At 39.6% G+C, this 22716-nt stretch overlaps 3 protein-coding genes across 3 annotated transcripts in view; 2 read left to right on the forward strand and 1 right to left on the reverse strand.

Moving 5' to 3' along the window:
* Window positions 1-439, forward strand: part of LOC146137753 (uncharacterized) — a 59254-nt gene extending 58815 nt beyond the window's left edge. Inside the window, exon 21 of the mRNA XM_083393292.1 lies at window positions 299-439. The gene's annotated coding sequence lies outside the window, so the exon portion shown is untranslated. The remainder of the gene's footprint in view (window positions 1-298) is intronic.
* LOC146137754 (uncharacterized) lies at window positions 311-9189 on the forward strand. Its single transcript, XM_083394427.1, has 7 exons — window positions 311-482; window positions 1010-1563; window positions 2553-2821; window positions 3540-3633; window positions 4093-4171; window positions 5902-6134; window positions 6968-9189. The coding sequence occupies exons 1-7, from the start codon at window positions 311-313 to the stop codon at window positions 7520-7522; spliced, it is 1956 nt and encodes a 651-aa protein (XP_083250553.1). The 3' UTR covers window positions 7523-9189.
* A 1222-nt stretch (window positions 9190-10411) lies between these two features.
* LOC146137755 (uncharacterized) lies at window positions 10412-15223 on the reverse strand. The gene is made up of 4 exons (XM_083394428.1): window positions 14972-15223; window positions 12616-12754; window positions 12452-12549; window positions 10412-10696 (listed from the first exon to the last, which is right to left on the reverse strand). Exons 1-4 carry the CDS (start codon window positions 15221-15223, stop codon window positions 10412-10414), a joined length of 774 nt encoding a protein of 257 aa, XP_083250554.1.
* Between the last annotated feature and the right edge of the window lie 7493 nt (window positions 15224-22716).

Consider the following 22716-nt stretch of genomic DNA (forward strand, 5'->3'; position numbering starts at 1 on the left):
TGAATTGTCGTAGTCTTTATGTAGAGCTGTTAAGTAGAGTTACATGTGAAGGTATGACGATTATAGGTGAAGCTTGAATTTAAGTCTAATAAACTGAAGGTGTTACAAGTGCTTATCGAAACGTCTTTATCGAGATGATGTCGATCCACTCGACCTATTTGGCTTCGACATTCATTTATCAAAGTACAGAGAAGCTTCAAATAATAATGATGGTTGTTTTTGCTATGCCCGAGGGGTCATGAAATTTTTTTGGTCCTCCGTTCTTTTCAATAAATCTTCCTCTACTTTTGTCCTCCAGGTTGCTCCTGCGATGGAGTGCAAGCGCAAGCTGGCCTTTCGCATCACTCATCCCAAGCGGAAGACCTTCTTCTTCGCCGCCGAGCGCCAGATGGACATGTCCAAGTGGATGAACAAGATGGCGCTCGCTTCAATCGAGTACTTTGACGCGCCAACGGACAGCACCGACGCCGCCAAGTCTAAAGGTAAAGCTTACGGGATTTCGATTAGCGAAGTTGACGCTACTTTGTGGTGTGTTCGCTCCCAAGCGACGAATCAGTTTGTTATTCACCAGCATCAAAGTCCGAATAGTTTTTGTTTGATAAAACAACTGAAAAAATGTAACGACGTAAGAGAGTATCTATAGAGCATCAGGACACCTACTTCTGTATGGGCTTTGATATTCTTAGTACGTCTTACTACAACCTCCAACCATAATGTTCAAAGAATCTATTTTCCAATTAAAAAAAGTTTTTTTGTGTAAATGTAAACTGGGCTGTATTATATGAAACATACCTTTTATGTTGGTGTGTTATTTTTTGCTTTGCTATTGTTGAACTATAGAGGTTTGTGAAACTTGAGACCGCGGTCTTCATATTTGGTGCAGTTTTGGCAGTTCGATTTTTTAAACGCGTGTTTATTTATTTTTTTGTTTCTGGCAGTTGACCACACATATAGTATTTGATAACTACCTAACCGCGGCGACGTTTTTTGTTCTCTGCATTACCCACAGAAGACATCTACTTCAGCGAAAGCGACGACGAATCGCGCTCGACTGGCGATCGCTCCTCGACCGACATCGACAAGACGCAGAACAGCGGCGAAAGCTCGCCGGAAAAAAGCCTTCAACTCCCGGCAGACGACAACGACGACCTTTTACCTTCCCTGGACGACGCCTTCTACACGAAGCAAGGCAAGCAGTCCACACGTCACCAGTCGCACTCGATCGAGCCGCCAATCAGCGCGCAGCCAAACGGCATCGCCCGCACCAGGAGCCAATCAGATTCGTTCAAGCAGAATCTCAGCACCTCGCCGGCCAATAGCCTGGCCTCGTCAAGCACTTCGCTTTCGGTTCCCGGCGACATCGGCTCCCTGCCTCCGTCGCCCTCTCGTGTCCGGCCCAACGTGAACCCGGACAAGCGACGTCACAAGGGCGCAGCCAAGCGGAACGTGCTGGCCAAGAGCCTCTCGAAGAGCCTGGATTCGCTTTCCGGCGGGAAGACTGGCGGCGACCAAGTGGAAGAGGAAAGCAAGCTGCGGAAAGTTAAGGAGCTGGCCGCTGAAAGGGTTGGTATTTTTTTTAACTTATAAAAATCTAAAAATTAAATAAAAAATTTCTAACTTATAAATCATTAAAATTAATAAAAGAATATGAAGTATTTTGGAAAATAATGGTTGAAGGTTGTAGTAAAACGTATTAAAAATATCAAAGCTCATACAGAAGACTTTTATTTTAAGACATAGAATTTAGTATTAACGGCAAGGGAGTTTCCTTCTTACATGAATTTTAAAGGTTTCGAATAACTCTTTAATATAACGAAAATGAATAAAGAGTTATTCGAAAAGTTCAAAATACACCTACTTCTGTATGGGTTTTGATATTCCTAATATGATCTATAAATTGAACTTCTTGTAATTGTATTAAGATATCCCCTTGCCGTTAATACTTAATCCTGTGTCCTAAAATATAAGCGACTAGTTTTAACACTGTTCTAAAAGTAATGACTGATTACGACGTTCTTGGCGGACTAGTATGTACCTTTTATCTTATAAATTCGATGTCTGTGAAAATGCAAGAAAATATTTGCAAAAGTTCGTTTTTGTTTTGCTTTGTTGTCGCCAAGTAAAGATTAGAAAAATCTGACTATACTATTGTGTTGTTAAACCAATCGAAAAAAGGTGGGCAACATTGTACTTTACTGTATTATTATAAGAGAAGGTTTACATATATAAGTAAAATTCTCCGACCTTACAAAGATATAGTCAACTTGGGCCTGAATAATTCCAAAATTAGTTGGTACGTCAAGTTAAATGTCTTTAAAAGCAGTGTGAAAAGTTGAAAAGCATTTTCGGCCTTACTGTATTACTGTCCGGTAGGCTCGAAATGCTAACAACGGAGGATTTACAATGTTTTAGTCACAAAGGTTTACAAAAATTCCGACTTTGCAATGTGCCGTCAAGTAAGGCAACACAAGGAATAAAAAAAACACTTTATTATGTTTTTTTTAGTTAATTGTCTAAAATAAGAAATAAAAAACTCTTCGATTACGCACCAGGCCAAGGACATTCGGATGCGGCAAGCCTCCTCGGTTTCCAGTTCTCCTCAAATCCGCGTCGAAACCCCTCCGTCCTCTCCTGCTCCTCTCATCCCGGAGGAGTCGGAGGTTGAGATCCGCGAGCAGCCGAGGACCTTCTCCTCCGCAACCGCCAGCGCGCTCGCCAACATCTTCACGAGCAAGAAGAAACGCAAGAAGAGAAAGTCGACCGTGAACGTCGCGCAGAGCGAGTTCTTTATCCGACCCCAGGCCTCCGACGTCGAATCTTTGTGAGTTTTTTTGTTGTTGATTTTTCAGATATTTTTCGTTGTCAACCGTGTGTATGACAGCAGTGGTAAAAAAACTGAGTTCAACCTTTGAGTTTTTTTAATAGTCCTTGTTTTTAGCCGTGTGTATGATAGCAGTAGTAAAAACTGTGAGTTTTTGTATGTTTTTTTCATTTGTTTACGTTGTCAACCGTGTGTTTGATGGCAGTGGTAAAAAAATAAGTTTAATATTTGTGAGTTTTTTTTTTTTAATAGTTCTTGTTGTCAACCGTGTGTATGATGGCAGTGTTGTTGGACAACAGGGCCTTTTCTGCTCTTTTGAAGTTATATAGGAAAAAAAATATTAGGCTTTTTTGGTTTTCCGAAATTAGGCTGGATTTTAAGATCCTGGTATTTTTTGCTGTGTGTGTTTCGCCCGAAATGGAATATACAATGTTCTGGATTGTCTTAAGTTACATAACAATTACTCGTCAAGGTCTTCTTGTTTTTTCTAAATTAGTATAGAATGGAAACTAACGAATAAATCAAAATTAAATAAAATCATAAGCATAAAATATCAGCAAACAATTAGTTTAATCAAAATTGGATTTTAATTTTTTATAAAAACTGCTCTGCCCATAGCTTTGTTAGAACATCATAGAAACCGTTCAAACCTTCAAATCTTGATTTATTTGTCCAAAGCTCCATAAAATGTAAAGAAAATCCGTTCATTTGTTTTCAGAAGCGACAGAGAGGGTCCCGCCTCACTGAAGCCTGGTCAAGGAATGACCCACGCTTCGTCCAGTCCTTCCCTTACTACTCTCTCCACAAACCAGGTAAAATAACAGCGTTTATTTTTTACCGCAATTTAAGCAGTGTCGCAGAAATTTTATTAAAATAAAGCTTTTGTCAGTCATTTGAGCCATCCATTCACCCATCATGCTGCACAATATCGTACAAAAATGTATTCATGAGCAGGGCTGCACCTTTAACATTAACCCGATTCTGACCCTGGCAAAAATAACCCCGAGTCCGACTCCCGAGTTCGGCTGCGACTCTATCCTTTATTTCCGCCAATTCAATTTACGTTACTAAGTAGGTGGATATTCATAAAAGTGACATATATTTCATCCACCCGCAATACATGGTTAAAAAATATCCACCCAAGGCCGGCTCCAGCAAAACAATGGACTCCGTCGAGTCCGACTCCTTAGCCCTGTTCATGAATTTAGTTAGATTAAATGTATAAAAAACTTTTAATCATATTTTAAACTAAACTCGCTTACTCGTTTCAGGCGAGTCCTAGCTCTCCTCGACGTGACGCGGCCGGAAGACCAAAACGCATATCCCCGGGGGATTCCCCTAGAAGGGCATGTAAGTAGAAAAAAGTTTGCCGGTCAATTTTATTTTTGGTTTTGGCGAAGTTAGGACCAAATCGTAATTTTAAGGTGTAAGAAAATTATCGCAAAGCCTATTCAAAAGCACGAAGCGTCCTTGAATAAAACATCAGTTTAGTCTGTGTTTGGGTGTTGTCATGATAATAAGTAAAAAAATGTTGTTTTTCTAAACTAAAGAAATTTCATTACACTTTTTGATGCGTTTGGGGATATTTTTTGTCAAATTATTTTATTCGAAATTAGATGATATATTAATAACAAATTCGTCACGTTCATCTTGTTTTTCAGACTTTAATAGTTTTACCCCTTAATTTTTGTCACTATTTGGTTTTTTTCTTACAAGATAAAATTCAGTGTTGTTAATGGTAACCCTAATAACGTTCTTTCGGTTCACGCTTTAAAATAGAAATTCCTTTATTCCATATTGAACCTGTACACAAGGGAGAAAAGCATTCTGAATTTTTGTACGTCAAACCATGCATAAAAATTTAAGAAGCTCACCAATAGAGAAAAAAGTGTAATCGAAAACGATTTGAAATATCTCTCGGCACTATTAGGCGTTAGAAACGAAACACGGGTAGTGGAAAATCTAACTTTTTAAGCCTGTGGCATATTTAAAATATAAACAAAAAAAATTGCGGCATACTTTTACTAAACCATAGAGTTATAAACAAAACATTTACCCTCTACTTACACGGCAATATACTGCAATTGTAATTGTCTTTGTTGTTGAGTCATACTACAGCAAAGAAACGCTTGACATTGCAATCCTAGCATATTCCACAAATTTAAACAACTTTTGAACACTCAAAAAATAAACACAACCGGTATTTACAATTTTTGCGTAAATTGCACCGTGACATAACAGCAAACCACAAACGTTTTTAAGAACGGTTGGCCTAGACTCTAGAGTAGGGGTTTTTAACCAGGGGTACGTGTACGAAGCACCAAAGCAGGGGGTACGACCTGTAGTGTAAATTATGCGCTATTTAGGCATATTTGTGAAGAATGCGTAATTTACGAAAAGCAACAACAAAAAAGTAAATTGACTGATTGTTTGTGTGTTGTAAATATTGTTGAACTTACAAGACTGTTTTTAATGCATGCATTCAACACGTAAGTTATTAGTACATTGAGTTTAATTCCTATTATTACAATTTTATTTACTCCCGTCGACCATTGTAGACAGGGGGTACGAGAAAATTTCATAAAAACTAAAAATGGTACGAGCGCTAAAAAGGTTAAGTAAAACTAGTCTAGAGCAGTGCTCTTCAACCTTTTTTGGTTCGATGAACCCTTATAGTTGTTGTGATGAGCTCATGCACCCTGTTTGCTTAAAAACTAAACTGAGGTAAGAAGCGATATAAAAATCATTATGCATATCAATATCATCGTATTAATTCAACCGAGCAGAGCTGCCGAAGTTTTACACACTGTCGGTGAGAGTTTGATTTTGTCTGCAGGCTGCTTGCGAGTACTAGTTCATGTCATAAAACAGCATTCAATTTCAAATATTAATGGTTCATTTAAAGTTTGTGATGCACCCTTGTATACCTTTTCGTATTGGTGCACCCCATGCTTATTTTGGTGCATCCTAGGGTGCACCGTCCACACCGGTTGAAAAGCACTGGTCTAGAGCGACGCGAAAACGACAAGCTTATTGCGCTAAACCTAAAAAAACATGAAAACACAGCATTTATGTCCCAGCTTCCCCGATTCCCGACTCATCTGAGGCGCAAGAGGCGGCCGCCGCTCTCAGCAAAGAGCTCAACGAAAAGCGAGGCATCGACGAGCTCTTCAGCGCTATAAAGCGAGCGGACGTGGACATCCGCGGCGTGGAGCGGCGCGTCACCTTGCGGAGGAAGATGACCGTCCTCCATCGCGATCCACTGAAGAATGAGAAGATGCTTAAGAAGAGAGCGCTCCAGCGGGAGCTAAAGGTGATGTTTACGAGGAGGAAGAAATTTTTGCTTTGTAACAGTGATTCTCAAACTTTCATGGCTTACGTCAAGCCTTAAAATAATAAATAGATTTTCGGCACCCCGACTGAAATTTTTGTTCTATTTTTCTGAAATGTCACTATAACTGGAATTAGAAATAACACAATCAACTTGAAGCATGTAGGAAAATGTCATTTGATATAATCGTGTCTAATCGTGCACAAATAGTTGTATCATGAAGCTTACAAAGCAAAAATCAGATTCCTAAAAATTCTTAAATACCTTTCGGCACTCTTGAGCATTTAAAAAGGCACACCAGGGCGCGCCGCGGCACCCCCGTTGAGAATCACTGCTTTGTAACTTCATCAACCTATTCCTTTACTCTATCGCAATCTTATGCTGATATATATAAGGGTGTATCTTTATGGAATCCACAACCATTGGCAGCAGGTTTCTGCTTGTCGATCACTGTTCCGTTGACGCGTATGTAAACAATACAACTCAAAGTTTAAAAACCAGAGTAAAATCAGGATCAGACATTTTTTTAAAAGGAATATATATTTCGCCAATACTGGCATCGTCAGTTCCTTAATTCGAACGAGTATCTTAATTGACCGATGATGTATTTAGAAGCGAAATATATTTATGATGAAACATTCAAACAAACTGATTTGCGATTCGCTGAGTCCCATGCTCAGTTTATTCTTTACCATTGATGTGCAACCAGAATCCTTTGTTTTTCACAGTTCGGATTTAGGCAGATCTTGTTATTCGACAGAAAAATCTGAAAGCTAAACACATTAATCTAAAACTAACTTGCCTTCTATACTCAGGCAAAGGAGTTGGAGCTTGAATATTACCAGGAGATCCTCAGCACTTCGGTCCTCACCTCAGAGCTCTTGCACGACTGGATCAACCAACATCCGTCGCTCGTCGCCGACATGACCACCATCCGTCGCATGTCCGGTAAACGGCGCCCTCGCGCGGACTCGAAAAGCTCGGACGATCGGCCGCCAGGTGGCGACGGGGATACCTCGTCCGAGGCCAGCGTTTCGCTTTCAAAGGAGCCGAACGACAATCTAGCCGCGGCGGAGCGTAATCTAAACAACAACAACAACAACAATGTGATAGTGAAGCGCGCGTCGGCGCACCGCCAGGACATCAGCAGAAACCGGCCGCGCTCTTGGGCCATGAACAACGGCCATTCGGGCGACTTTGGCGAGCAGGATCGCGATCGGCCGGGTTCGGGCGCCCGAAATCCCGCCAAACGCATGTCGTCGTCCCCGATCAAATCGGACCGGCTTCGATCGCACGCACGAAAAATCGCTTCGCACCGGCCGATGAGCGCCCACGCCGACGCGGCGCCTTACTTGGAGACCGACCTCTGATTCTGATTGGAAAGTAGCCTTTCCGCTGCAGGAGAAAGGAGCTCTGACGGTTGGCATTTATCTTGATCAAAACCTCTGTTTTTGAAGTACGCCTATAGTATTGAAATATACATAAATCCTAGAATACTTAAAAAAGGTACGCCAACCTCTGTTATTATGACCTCGGATTTTGTTCTGATGCCTGTTAATTTCCATTGCTGTGTTCCTATATACCAGTGATTCCTAACCTTTTATGGCTTACGGCATCTCTCAAAATTAATAAATAGATTTGCGGCACCCCGACTGGAATTTTCGCTGAATACTTTATTGAAATGTCACTATAAATGGAACTGAAATCAAATTAAAACATGCAGGAAAATATCATTATCGTCGAGATGCTTACCAATTACGTAAAAATCAGTTTCTTAAAATTCTCAAATACCTATCGAGCATTAGAAATGACACACCAGGGCGCAGCGGCACCCTCGGTGAGAACCACTGCTATATACAGTATATATTTTTGTTCGAATGCTTACCTTGTTGTCAAAACACTTTGTCGCGGTATATATGCGCATCGACTAAACGTCGTCGTATTTTTTTGTTTGGTGCAAAAACATCGCCGTACGGCAAAATACGTCCAACTTTTTTTGCGATTTGTTCTAACATATTAATGTGATCGTTTCCGTCCCAACATTTCCTGAGCGGTAGAACGCGCGCGTTGCCTTTTTCTTCAGTGTTCGTCCACTCTCTCCCCTTCTCTCTTTGACTAGCTTTAGTTGTTTTTTCGTAGAATGGCTTATCGTGTACAATTTAGCGCCGTATGCAAGAAATGGCGCTGTACGCTTATTTTCTGTCGATCTGCCCCTATATTTTGTTCCTAACCTGCGATATTTAAAAAAACGTAGCCTGAAAAACAACAAGCTTGTAAAACCTTTAGAAAACGCCATATGAGCAGATAAAAATGCCTGTAGGGAACTTAGCTTACTATGCAAAATAATAACACTTAATGTTCAAGAATTTAACGTGATTTTTTTACTCCTACCAAATAGCTCTGTTAAACGGAACGGTGTTTTTCCCAATTTTTATGACAAATACTTGTTTTCTATTCCCTCCTGTACTCGTGTCACCCATTCAATTTGCTTTTTTTTAAAACCTTGAAGTATTTTAACGCGGCTTGTCGCGCGGACAAAATCCGGCAGCAGTTTTTTGCCAAAACTTTGCACAGAGTAAACCAAACATCTATAGACGTCGACGATTTCTTATTTTTGTGCGTTGCGTTTATTTTTCGAGTTAGTCGGTCACTTGCGACCGACGAGCTTTCTGTTCACTGACTCAGCCCGCACGTCAAAATATACTCACTAATGGTCCACGCATTCCAATCAAATAACACCCAATACTTTCGTTTCCAAATAACCCTTTTAACAGTTTGTACCTTTTAACGATTTTCCAACTCCGTGTCCGTATTCACTTTTCCCTACAAAAAGTACGTCTTACGTTGACAATATATTATAATCAAGTCTGTATGATTTTTAATCTTAAAATGAAGAATCGACGTTCATTGATGTTGTCCGAAATCACTAGTTCCCGTCATTTTCGTGCTGGCGCGGTTCAGCTCCTTTTGTTATTTATGTCAGTGCAATGTTGAACAACGGTACGTCGACGGCGTGACAATAAAATTGCACTTTAAATGCGGTTTGCTGCAGTTGCACGGTTTTGATAGCGTCGTAACCTCAAGTGTATCTTGGGATTAACAAAATGCATTGCGTTTCGCTTATGATAATCTAAAAATGGTATTTTTGTTTGACTTTAACAAACAACGATGTTTTAAGCAAATCTTTAGTTTATTTAAGCTGTATTTTGGGTGTTTACACAGATGGAGAAAAACGTTGATCACTATCGGTAAGCCGTTATTAATGTCTTACTGAAGAAAAAAACAAATTCTGTGATAGTACCATTTTTTTTAGGCTTTTGTCAAATATATTTTCACATATCAAATTAATTTCATTACTGACAGTGAAAGTAAAACAACCAGAACATTCGATAAATATACACATTCAGCTTTTTTAAATGCTTCAGGATTAACTCTTGCAATCCTCTAAACTTTGGATTAGAGTTAATTAATGTTCATTTCTTTCCAGGCAAAATCACGAAAAAGCGAAAAAGCATTCTGGCAAGCTCTTTTATGTTGTATAAATTATATCAATACAACCCCATGAATACTTTTCAATAAGCCGGCACGAGAAGTCTGTGTTTCGCAGGTTCCCTATAAAGCAGGGGTGCATATTGGTTAAAACAACCCGAGGCCCACCGCCACCGAAATACCCAGTATCCACTCATGGTGGTCTAGGGCATCTTTTGTATTGCCGACTACTAAATTGTACTGCTAGCTTGTTTAACTTATTCCATATCAGAATGTCGCTGAGTATTAGGGAAATAAGACCAGGGTTGTATGTTCTGGCCTATAGGCGAGAGACGGTGCGGTCTCTGTCTAAGACGTTAGATACAGAAGCATGTAAGTAGATACGCGAGGTAGGCGATATGTGGAATATAACAGGAATATAGTAGGTCAGACAAAGTAACCGCAAGACAGATGTAGAGAGTCGCTACAGGGGTGTCATATAACTCATCCACCCCACAATACGTGATTGAAACATATTCCACCATATGTTATTCCCTTTTTACAATCAAGAGTGTGGTCTTGTTGGCTTCGAATGTAGGGACTGATAGTATAAACTGATAAATGCCCGCGCTTTACGACTTCTTTATAAACGTTACACACTTGTATAAATTGTCAGACATTAAATCGAAAACCACAATTGGAATCAATTACAAATGAAATAATGCCTATAGCAGCAGTTACAGCATATTAGTTATACACTTGTATTAGGGACTTGGCTTAAACGATGGAACCTAGTTTCGAAGCCACGCGAACACTTGTTGGGCGCCATACACGATCGTTGGAAACTGCCAGTAAACACACAAGGCTAGAAGCACAACAAGCAGTGCAAAGAAAACAATCATTTCGCGCGCCATTTGGAAAAAGGCTGGGTGCTCGGCCATCCAAACATTCCACAGGTCGCCGGCTGCGTTTTTGTGCGGAAAGGGAATTTTCGGCCTGTCGATTTGGAGGAACTTGCAGAGCGGCGCCCATCCCTCTTTCACGTTGTACACCAGAAGCTTGTCTTTCGGCGCGGTCTTGTAAGGAAGAACATAATAGTTTACTAGTATCGACATCCTAGACCGTTAATTTGGTTACACAGGAAAAGCAAATGTGTTGCTATTTAATAAAAATGTTTCTATGTAATAAAAAAAGGAATGTCGTAAACTCATTGTGCTATATCGTAAAACTTTTCAATACAGTTTTATATTTTGACGTAATTTCTAAAGTTTAACTATACAATCTTACGAACGTGTAAGGTATCATTGAGGTAATGCCTACAACTGATTGTACGGTGAGCTTTTTTAGGTTATTTCATCACCGAAGTTCACAGAGGAGAGTGGCAGCAAGGAGAGCAGAAAACGTTGCCCTGGCCTGGCCGAAAGACTATAAGGCGGTCTCTCTCAAAGAGAGTAAGTACTAAGGTTATAAGCGGGCACAAGAATATTGCGCACTTAATAGAAAACAACATGATTATGGTTTGGCGTATATATCTACCACTCGGTAGAGCTGAAGAGTCGCTGTACCGACGTACCTTTTGACCATGCGTATGGCTTTAAACGCGAGAGGATCTACCTATTTATGCAACTTTTTTGATAAAAATTGCAAAAAATGTATAGGCCTACCTATTTTACAACAAAATTAGCCCGAAAATTGTCTCAAATTTTATCAAAGTACGTTGAAATAATTATGCTACGTTTTGTTACAAAAACCTTTGCTATAACAATTACGATATTGTTAGTCGATTTCAATCAAGCCCAATCTGAACAGGAATAGGCGAATATATATTTGTATTAAGATTCCACAAATGCGGCTCGCCGTAATGTTTTTGTGGCTCTTCGTAAAATTCCCCAAAAATGTAAAAGGCTGCCAAGAGTACCGATTGTGAACGTTTCTCTCTTTTTATTTTCTTTATTTAGGCCAGCATTCCGTTTATGACGTTACATTAGACATAGAATCCGAAAAGTTAGTTAACAGCAAGTAAACGCAATTTCGTTGCTAACCTAAAATAGTACGCTAAGCTTTAGCTCACAATTTTGGGGTCTCTGGTACTTGTAAAGTCTAGTTGGCCAATTCAATAACATGAGAATAAACTAATGAAGAAACGTGTTTATGCTTAACAAAAGTGGAAGCTTACAAAATAAGACAAGTTTTATTTACAGTATTGCTTTCTCGGAATTTAATAATGTTTTAATAACCAAGTGACTGTGTTCAAACGACTGGCCTACATCTATTTGGTAAAAAGAATACTGCATTGATCCAAGTTTTTACACAAATTACAATGAATGTCCTGGGCAACTCTGATGATTTTGTAAATGTTCATGAGTGGGATTCGCAAATTTTTAAATGCTTTACCGGGACTCTAAACTGACTTTAAAACTGACTTGTTTTTAAGGCCCGTTTACACTACAGCTGCACTGAGCGGAGCTGAGCTGCAGTGGGCATGAAATTATTTTCACTACAGCTGCAGTGAGCTGCGCTGGGCGTAAAAATCGCCCCAAAACGTAACGTGTTTCTATAGCTGCACTGGGCTTGAGTTTAGCAAAGCGTGAAAATCGCTCCTAAGCGTTTTTTTTTCAGCTGCACCGGGCTTGAGTTTAGCAAAGCGTAACTTTAAGCTTGCTGCAGCTGCTGCACCGGGCTTGAGTTTAGCAAAGCGTAACTTTAAGCTTGCTGCAGCTGCTGCACCGAGCTTGAGTTTAGCAAAGCGTGAAAGGCTCGCCACAATATAATTTGAATGCAAATTACGCTTTGCTCAGCTCAGTGCAGCTGTAGTGTACACGGGCCTTTACCTGCAGCACATACGAATTATGTCTTCGATATATCGACTTCGCCTTCGACGCTGAAAGCTTGAAATTCGAGCGTACAACATTCGAGAATATTGCCACACCTGCAAATCAAGCACCAAAGGTTGTTCACTACGTTAAGAGAAAATGTCAGCCTTGTAACGTCTCACCCATGACTTCCATGAAGCGGCTAAAACGGCGCCCGAGATAGGAGTACCAAATAACAAGCGGCAAGTTTTCGTTAACTTTCAATTGCTTTTGCAGGCTTCTCTCCCATTGATCCTCGTCGTCTCGAAGCATGAGAATAACCTGGAGCAAAACAAAGATGTAAAATAGCCTACGGCAGCGTGGTCCAACTTCTTTTCATCGCGAGCCCAAAACAATATTTTTTTTATCTTGCGGGTCAATGTTTTTTAATAGCAATTCTTAGGCTTATTGCTGGCAAATTATACATGGCCTATGGCAGTGGTTCTTAACCTTTTTTTAGCCGCGCCCCCCTTTGGTAATTTTCCTATGCCTCTCGCCCCCCCTACGAAAAGCAATTCGGCATTTTCAATTAAATATCACTAAGACAACTTGAAGATAGTAAAGATAGTTGTCGGTGGCGCAAATCGCGAACAAAATTGAGTTTAATTGGTTGAATTGGCACTATACTGTGAATTCAGGCTTTTCACATTGGGCACACAATGAATTGCTCGTGCTCGACACATTGATTTAAATTTTGCGTTATCTTGTTTCAAATGTGACGACACACAATACAACGGCAATATTGCAAAAACATTATATTCGCGCAAAAAAGAAAAAAAAATTGAACTCCCTTGTTGCTAGCCTGTTGTCATATATAAAATATGGATAAAAAATAGTTTAAACGGGGGATGACGTTTATCGTTTATGTAAAAGTTAGAAAAATTGTCATTAATTAGGGCCGTTATACCTTTGATGATAAGAAAACATGCAATGGCACTCAAAGAGACTTTGGGCTAAAACATAGTCAATAGTAGAAAAACTATATTTTTAAGGATTTAGAGTAGGCTACCTCCTATTAAAAAAGGTGAAAAAGCGACAAAATCGTTGATTTTGCTATATTTAAGGCGCTTCAATATATTTTAATTAAATTGCAGTGTCAAATATAGGCTACAGCTAAAATTGTCATTACAAAACGCATCAGAAAGGCTACATGTAAATTAAAATTCAAAACATAAAAACGTTAAAGGTTTTAGAAATTTAGACCATGCTTGCTACAACAGCCAATGCCTTTATCTAACTAAAATGGGTTAAAAACAAAAAATGTACAAATTGTGCGCAAATATTTACAGTATATTATTAACATTTCAAACGTCGAAAAAAATTAAGACAGAATCTAAGTAATTTCTCGATGGCGTTTCATCAATGAAACAGGTAAAATGTGGCAATCGACGCATGTTGTCGAAGTATCCACCTAAGTAAGGTTTAGCAAGATGGCAATCGAGATCTTATTTTTCGCATCACCAGAATAACTAAATGTGGGCATTTAGCGTTCACTAATAACTTGAACGTGCAGTTCAGAGTCTGTTTAGGGAGACCGTGGTCAAAAACCAGGTAGACCGTGTCGGGGTGTATTTTTGCGGTTTTGGGTGGGTCTAAAACTAGTTTGGTAGGACATCGCCGAATCGCGCGCTTGCGGTTTTAGCGAGATGTGAAGTTTCGATGTGGGTTTGCGGAGGCATATGTAGTAGCAACATAAATCCGACTGCAAGAATATGGACCAATACACGTGCGGGATGCGCTTTGATTTAAGCACTTTCCATAAACATATTCCTAAAGGCAATATTTACCATGTTAAGGCAATATTTACCATGTTATTGCCTGAAATACAATGTGCAAGTTTGAGTGTTTCGAAGCATTAGAATTTTTTTAAATCTGTCGATTCGTCAATTTCTGTGTGCAGGGCGAATGGCAATATCACCGATTGTTTACCGACAAATAGCCTACCCATGTTCGTACGGAACGTTACAACGTTTTTGGCAGATCTGCACAGCTTGCTTTTTCCATCTTTTCAAATGATAAGCCATAAGTTGACAAAATCACGAAATCTAGAAACTTAACTAAATTCAAAACTAGAATTGAAATTAAATTCAAAATCGATTTTAAAAACATCGTATTCATTCACAGATAATGTGAGTAGAAAATAATCGTACCCCAAATTTAGCAGTTTTTAAGCTGGGGACTAAGTGTGATTGATCGTCTGGTCCCTTGTATAATTCCTAAATGAACTCAGAATACAATTATTAATGCAACGAAATACTTTTTTTACAAAATTATAAATTTAAGCTAAAGGTCGATTTTAATCTAAACGACAATTTCAGGAACTCATTCGTTTAATTATATTCAAGTAAAAAACGAATAAAAAACAACCTAATATTTTAAATCCAGCTCGCAATCTTCAAATCCCGGGCAATAGTCGGCGCTTTATAAAACATAGGTTTAGTGATCTCTGAACTGGACCACTGGATTGTTTGCCTTGTTCAAGTCTATAGTTCTCAGTACCTTGGCATCTGGAAAAATCCTGAGCAGTTCGTCCCAGTAGTAACAAGCCGGAACATCGCAGACCGCATCCACATCTTCATAAATCTTCTTCAGGGCGTCGGCTGACCCGGTATCTTGCATTACTGCAGTCCACTCTCGCCCGGCGTAATAAAAATGGTCAATGGCGTCGTAGACCTTCATGCCGAGCTGGGTAAGCGCTACGTTTAGGGTCTTGGTCCCCGTCTTTGAAAATCCAGCAAGGATGACCTTCATGTCGTTCAAAAATGCACTCGTCTTTTTATTTAATTAATGAAGGTCGAATACTGAACAACCTCTGTCTAAAAGCAAACTGGATTTGAATCGACAGAACAAAATTTACGCCTAAACGAAACTTTTAGGATGTTGAAACATGTACAAAAGTTATATTTTTAACCTTTTGTATTAAGGGGCCCCTTTTGTACCGTCAAAGTGATCGTATAGTCCCGACACCTTTTTCAGTTCTCCATGACTCCTAACGAAACCTGATGTTGCATACTATGTAGATTGCAACAAGTAAAAAACAGAAACAATTGGATTTACGGTTTTTAACCCGTTTTAATTTTCCCACTTGAGCATAGACGTTATGTTTTAACATGTTATTTTCGCAAAACTTTCACAAAATTAATAAAAAACGGTTCCAAATGCAGCGGTGTTATGGTTTTCAATCAATCAATTGACCTTAATGCCCATTTCTCTTGAACCAGTGTGTTTGCCGCCGAAAATCTACAATCCGCCTATTTACCTTATAAAACCTAACGTATTCTATAAAAACCACGTAGGGGCAACATTTCACATGCAATTGGACTTTCATTCTAACCATACAAGTGTGAACATAACAAAAGTCACATCTAGGCTTACGTTTTAAACCAAATGCCTGCTAAATTCCCACATTACATTTGCTGTATATTAACAATGTTTTAAAGTATGAGGACAGCTTAAATTAACAGCACAATTTAGCTCACAATAACCTTTAAACTCCATAAAACGAACCTAGCTCTTTAGAACAGATTCAATTCTAAGGCATGTTTGCCTAAAACCTCCAACATTTCCTAAACTTTATGAATTGCAAACCCACAAAGGTCAAGCAAATCGACATCGGCGTGACGTTTCTAGGTAATCATAATGTTAGTTAATCATTAACTAAAAATGATACAAAATTGGCTTTGCAATTCATTTTTAAGCTGCATTACATTTCCTAAACTTGTCCTAACAATTTCCCACATTTGTCGTCTAACGCAAACATTAAGACATTCATAAGCTAACACTTCAACACACTTTAAGTTAGTCCGTTCACTTAAGAGCAATACAATCTAGCCGGCAAATAAATTGATCATCGTTCTCCCAGCAGAGTTAGGCTCCGTTCACCAAAATAGCAAGACCCACCAAAGCACGGCGTTGGTTATATGCTGAGTTTAGTTGTGGAGTGAGATATGTTTTAACGTATGGTATGCTATATTTTCATTTCTTAATAAATGCAAAACAAAATATCGTCTCGCATTTTGGAGAAATGTCACAAAGCAAAAACTTTGGGTGCTTACTGCTTAGCCTTACTACAATAAACTGGGCTTAACGAAGCGAAAAGCAACTCGTTTTTAAAGTAAGTGGAAGTCATGCGCTTACAATAGAGATTTGGAACGTTGTTTTTGAAGATCGAGTGTCTCGGCAGCATTGTGACGAACAACTTGCGACAGTCTTTAAACGAAAAGAAGTTTCTTTTTTAAACGAATTTTTAATTAGAATGTCTGTTGTTTTGAATACTTCATATTTATCCAACTAGTTTTTCTTCACACGTCGGTAGCCCACACAACTAGTCTGCGGTCACCAGTCAGATTAGAGTCCCATTGTTTCGTTAACGACTGTCAAGTAATTATTTTAAATTTGCAAGAATAACGTGTAACAAATGTTTCATTATAGATCACCCAAATGACTTAAATAAATAAAATATGTAGAACGTAAACTTTTCAATTAACCATGGCACACCTAAAATACAGCACTCTAAAAAAACGCTGTAATTATAACCACCTCTTAAATAGGTAGCGGCACCTATAGTGTTGCATTCCCAAGATATTAAGTGCGTGGAGGCCAAATCGAAATTATTTTCAGAATGCGACCTTAAACCTATCATTTTAAAACACTATACGGTTCACCACCAAACTATAAAGTGTGCGTCCAGAACAAAGTAGCTACCGGTACGTGTAATATATTTGGAATCCGCCTGCTCTAAAGAGCCGAAATCTTCCGCTGGAAAGAAATGTGAAGTTACACAAGCTATTCATTTACACATAAAGCTATGTTTATTAGTGGAAAAAAAGACACTACACTACACTACAGGATCGCTAAACTATTAATTGATGGTATGATGATAAATGGAAAATGCATGCTCCCCAAGGAAAGGAAACAAAACGAGGCGTTCCGCGGCGGAGGTCTTCAGGAACGAGGCAACATTTGCTCCCGACTCTCCGACTTCCTCATGTGGAAGACCGAATGGATGGCGGAACGGATGCCGGACCTCCCTGGTGGCTGACCTTGAACTTCGCATGAAAGAAAGAGGTGATAAAATTGTTTAGCTTAGGTGGGGCGGGTTGACAAATAGAGTGTGTCACCTTCAAAAATGATTGCTAATTTTTTATTTACAGTAAATTTTTGTCTATAGACATTTTAGGAGAAATGCAGTTCCTAGAAAAAATCGTTACTACGTCAAATCTCAAGCACAATATTAGGCTTAAAAAAAAAAACACGAGACACATGGCTTAATGTTATAATGTTAAGAAGATCCAAGTAAGTATATAAAGGTTGTTTGAGTCTACCGCCATCACGAATAAACGGGGAAAAGATAACACGAATATTGCAATAAGTTAACTATATTAGGCTCGAGTGAACAGCAGCAGCCGCAATCTACATGTTTAGCAGAAGAAACGAAGTTGACACAATTTCAGCAGCAAATCAGCTCTTAAAGTGATAAATGATTACCAGGAGGTGATCTTTAGTAAGAGTAACTTACCGTAAATGATGTCCATGTTCTGCATCTCCTCAACGCTGTCGGTTTCCATGGGCAAGACCATGTGTCCGAACCTCTGCTGATCACGTGGAGACTCGCTGGAGGAGATGGAACTGCTGGAGCGATCAACTCCACTATCCTGTGCGTTGTAAACAGCGTGTTTGGGCGAATCAATGTCAACGACATCACAAATTCTACCAATCGCAAGCTCAAACTAAACCAAATACTGTAACACGCCGATAGAGGCCTACAGCTCATACCAGAATCGGTTTTGAATGATAGCGGCACTATTCTCAAAATACTTACAACCATTTCGTCTGGAAGAGAAAGACGAACTTTTGTTGTACGTGGCGATGAATAGTTAGGGTTCGTGATGCAATTGTTGTTGTCTGCAAATATATTGTACTTAGGACACTGGAAAAATCACTACGTTTAGATACTCTTTAAATATGTTTATGGAAATACCCATATTCGGTCAATAACCGGTACGAAGGATCTCCGATAGTTCACATTTTAATCCCTAAAAAAGATATACTAGGGGCAAAAACGATAAGAAATTACGTCCTTGATATTAGACAAAAAATAGTTTGTTGATTTGCTGCCCACTGTAAAATGCCAACTTAATATCGGATCGATAGTGCTAACCGATACTAAACACCTATTATACATATTGCGATGAGGGTACAGTCAATGGTTGCTGTTCTTTTACTTTACTTATAATTGGTCACATATCATAGAATTAAATAACATACGATAGCTAGCCGTCAATGGCTTGGGAAACATTGACCGTGCAAAAAATATGTGAAAAAAAAAGATAAAACGACAAAAAATGCTTCCAACCTATTTCTGGTACTTCCTCTATGCCATCTTTCTTGTTCGCCCTATTTCGCTGCACCCGCCACTTGCGGCGCGGCTGAGCAGAGTAGTGGACGTCGATCGATTGCCGGCTTCTCCTGGGTGTGCACAAAGCAGTATTTTGACTGTCAAACATTTACCACTGCTGTGAAGAACCATATAAGGCATTATAAACCGTGGTAAACACTGTATCACAACTTGCGTGCAGTTGCTCTTTTAAAAAGTGGACCCGGAGCTGTTTTTTTCACAGGTTAAATTTGGAAACACACGATAAGACATACAAAGCAACAATACCTAAAGCAGAACAATCTATAAAACATAGTTTTAGGACCCAACGAAATCAAAAAAGCCAAATGCAGTAATATTCACAACAGAATAAAAACCTAATCATCTGAAAAAGTCAAACCCACAGGATGAATTCCTAAATTCTTTGGAATAAGGCCTTAATGGCCGAACTATCGCCTGAAACTATATGGAGAGGGTATGGGACGGTCCGGGACCATCGGTCGTTTGTGTCGACATTTGGGAGCTCTAGTTTGAACGGCGCTGTTAATTAGTCCTATTTTGGTCTTATTCCGAACTGTGTTTATTCCGACGTTGATTTTATTCTTAGATCAGTTCGATCTTTAGCTGGAGTCCTTACATTTTTACCGAAAGCTACTGCGGATAAAGTTACGCCACAAATTTCATCGCCCGTCTACTACTACTACTACTACTTGTAGGTTGGCCAAATCAATTCAGGCTTAGGGTTAAATGCTTAGAAAAATGTTTTTTTTATCAATAATGCCCCGAACTTGTATTGCCGATGAACTTTTGACTGTAATTCCAAACGCTAATTTACTGCATACCGTTTGGCTATTTAAATCTAGGCCGGTCCTCTAATGGTTCAAGAAAATGTTTAAAAGTGTGTCGACTGAGAATTTACTGATTTTAAAACTTACTTGTAACACTGAAACACAATGAAGCCGGCGATGCAGCCGATTATGATAAGCGCCACCACAACGCCGACAATCTTGGGCACGTACATAGAGATCAGGCCGTTCATGAGGTCTTCGGGTGAGCTCTCACTTACGCCGGAAACCGACAGGTTCGCCGGAATTTTGTTCGGCGTTGATGCTGTGGTTATTTTGCTGGAGGGCCAAGCCGTACTTTGTGACGTCACAGTCGTGATGTTGGCGGTAACGGTTGGTGTGGCTATGACGTCATCTGAGCTGGCGTGTTGGCAGGAGGTTGCTAGATCGCCGTTGCCGCATTGGCAAATTCCAACTAATGGAGGTTAGGTATATTCAGTATAAAATCGCCTTAAAATATTGTATAGACAGGACTTATCAGTTTAAATGGGTTTTTCATTAATGTTGCTAGGTGCACATCGAAAAATCAAAAGCACTATTCAGTTGTTTGTACTAATAGGATGCAAGTAATGGTGCTATCGGTTTGTTTCTATGTGTACCATTCTTCTAAGCCTGTGTAGTTCAGGTGGAAGAGTGATGGTCCCGAAGGTCGTGAGTTTGAACCTGAGCGAAGGCTAGTGGTGTGCATGAATACCTTTAATTAATTCGGTTAGTCGATTGGAGAGTTGGACACTTTACTACGATGTACTATAATATGTACGCCGTTATCGTTGATCAAATAACAACTTCAAGAAGGGCTAGATCGCAGAACATATCGTGCAACAAAGACAGTTCAGTAACAAAATTAAAGGGAAGACTTTCTCGCTACGCGTAAATTCGTCACGACTCTTCAAGTTTAAGTAGTGCTCAATAAACTTGTAGGAAGTGGAACACTTCGCGCTTACCGTTTTCTTCGATGGTAATGCACTTGCCGCCCGACCGTTCGCAGTCGAGTTCCTGGCACGTGAACGCTGCGCAATCGATCACCTTCCTGCTCCAAAAACCGGTCGAAAGACACATCACCGAAAAAGTGGTGGCCGAAGGATTTCCTGGGAAAGAAAAGTTATTAGAGGTTTTGTGATCCTTAAATTACCTTGATATGTGGCTCGTGTGATTTTGGTGAACGTAAGATTGCATTCTAATCCACGGCAGTTGTAGAGTGCGGCAATATACACAATTCGAACTGTATAATTATCTAGTTAGTGAAACATACATATACACAATGTGTGTTCTGTATGAAGCTCTTCATAGCGGCACCCACATGCGGTCCAGGTCAGTCCGGGGACGTCTTGAGTTCAAACCTCACCGCAGGCTAGTTGTTTTTCTAGCCTTGCTTGCACTACATTCCCAATCAGGCAGACTTATTTTGGTTAGCCTCTCCGTTAGGCATCTTTCTGTTATTTCTGTTATTTCTGTTACCGTTATTTCCGTTATTTTACAAAATAAACTGCAATTGTGTGCTACAGCGCTGTTTTGTTGGCGCAATGTCTATATATTAAAATTACAAAAGTAGTGACAATTATTTGAACAAAGTCATATTTTGTAAAATACTAATTCGTGCGAGAGATTGTTTACCAACCAACAACGTGTGTGCCCGACATGCACTGGAACTGCATTGTAGCGCCAAATTCGAACTGGTTGTTCATCAGGAGCGCGTAGGTGGCTCCGTCCGGCAGAATGCGAGCGCCGAGGTCTGGGTATTGACAAGATGGTACCGTTGCTGCTGATATCTTGGTAGTTGCTGTTGTACCAGGGGAAGCGATTGTTGTGGATTTTAATGTTGTTGGGGCTGCGGTTGGCAAGTTGAAAACGGTATTCTTTTGCGTTGTCTCGATGGTTGAGCTGGGAACTACGGTAGGAATAGTTGCAGGCTGTTGGGTGGTCGGTTGCGTCGAGGCTTCGACGACAGGCTTGCCTAATAAAGATAATATTTTATTTCGAGTGTTTGTAAGCGTAGTTTACTACGATATATGGTTGGTTCTCGAGCAGCCGCTTTAACTTTTGTTTCATATGTTAGTTTTAAGCAACCTTAACAATGTAGGAAAGATATTTTTTCGTTAATGATTTGTAAGCGTAGTTTTACGGTTGGTTCTCGAGAAAGCTGTTATTAGTTTAAAGAAACCTTGACAATGTACGAGATGGTGGGATATGTTAAATAACAGTCATTTAACGGGTCTTTTAACACAATCCCAAAAGGACTGTAAACGTGCGTTACTGTTAAGGTAGCAGTGGGAGTTTTACAGGGAGCAAGGAGATTCTTAGCAACTGAATGCGACAAAGCGTCAAACATTGTACGCACCTATGCACTTCTTTCCATCAGTATCCAGGTCAAGGTTGGCGGGACAGAGGCACGTGTGTCCACTGACGCGTAACACACACGCATGACTGCATCCAGAGTTCGCGCAGGGCATAGAATCTGTAAGTTAAAGATACGAATAAATAAGTTGACTTTCCGTAAAGTTTTGTTAATTGGATACATTCGCAATACTTGGAAGCGAAAATTTTGGTAAAAGAATAAAACGTATAAAGCATCGCACACCACTAAACATAAATGTAATTTGATAAAATCATAGATCTAGTATTTTATTTATTTTACATAATTGTATAAAAATGAAACTTTTTCGAATTTCTTCTGGTTTATATTCAGCCTTCGCAACATAATAAAAAAACAAAAAGAATGTTTTCCTCAATCTGCAATAGCCAAAATTTAAAAAAAAGTCTGCAATTTTCTGACATGCGGAAATAATAACCACATCGCGAATTAAAAAAAAAATCATGGTGGGAATTTGAACTACAAATAAGCGTAAAACAAATTTGTTCGTACACACAAATACACCGCAAAAAAGTAGTTCAACCTACCTTGACCTTGAACCGGCTGCAGGGACTGGTGGGTGACCTTGAGGGCGAGAAGGCGCGACGCCAGCTGAGAGTCCTTGTCCAACGGCTCGTGACGTTGGGGAAATCCCCAGGGCTTGCCGAGCATC

The sequence above is a fragment of the Ascidiella aspersa genome, chromosome 7 (genome assembly GCF_963924565.1).
Source record: "Ascidiella aspersa chromosome 7, kaAscAspe10.2, whole genome shotgun sequence".
NCBI classification, from domain to species: Eukaryota; Metazoa; Chordata; class Ascidiacea; order Phlebobranchia; family Ascidiidae; genus Ascidiella; species Ascidiella aspersa.

Coding starts and splice junctions, on each gene's coding strand:
- LOC146137755 (XM_083394428.1), bottom strand. CDS start 15,223: ATGAAGGTCATCCTTGCTGGATTTTCAAAGACGGGGACCAAGACCCTA. Junction 12,550..12,615: donor CCGCTTCATGGAAGTCATGG/GTGAGACGTTAC, acceptor CTTGATTTGCAG/GTGTGGCAATATTCTCGAAT. Junction 10,697..12,451: donor ATAATTCGTATGTGCTGCAG/GTAAAGGCCCGT, acceptor CTTCCTTACAAG/ACCGCGCCGAAAGACAAGCT.
- LOC146137754 (XM_083394427.1), top strand. CDS start 311: ATGGAGTGCAAGCGCAAGCTGGCCTTTCGCATCACTCATCCCAAGCGG. Junction 483..1,009: donor CGACGCCGCCAAGTCTAAAG/GTAAAGCTTACG, acceptor CATTACCCACAG/AAGACATCTACTTCAGCGAA. Junction 4,172..5,901: donor GGATTCCCCTAGAAGGGCAT/GTAAGTAGAAAA, acceptor TTTATGTCCCAG/CTTCCCCGATTCCCGACTCA.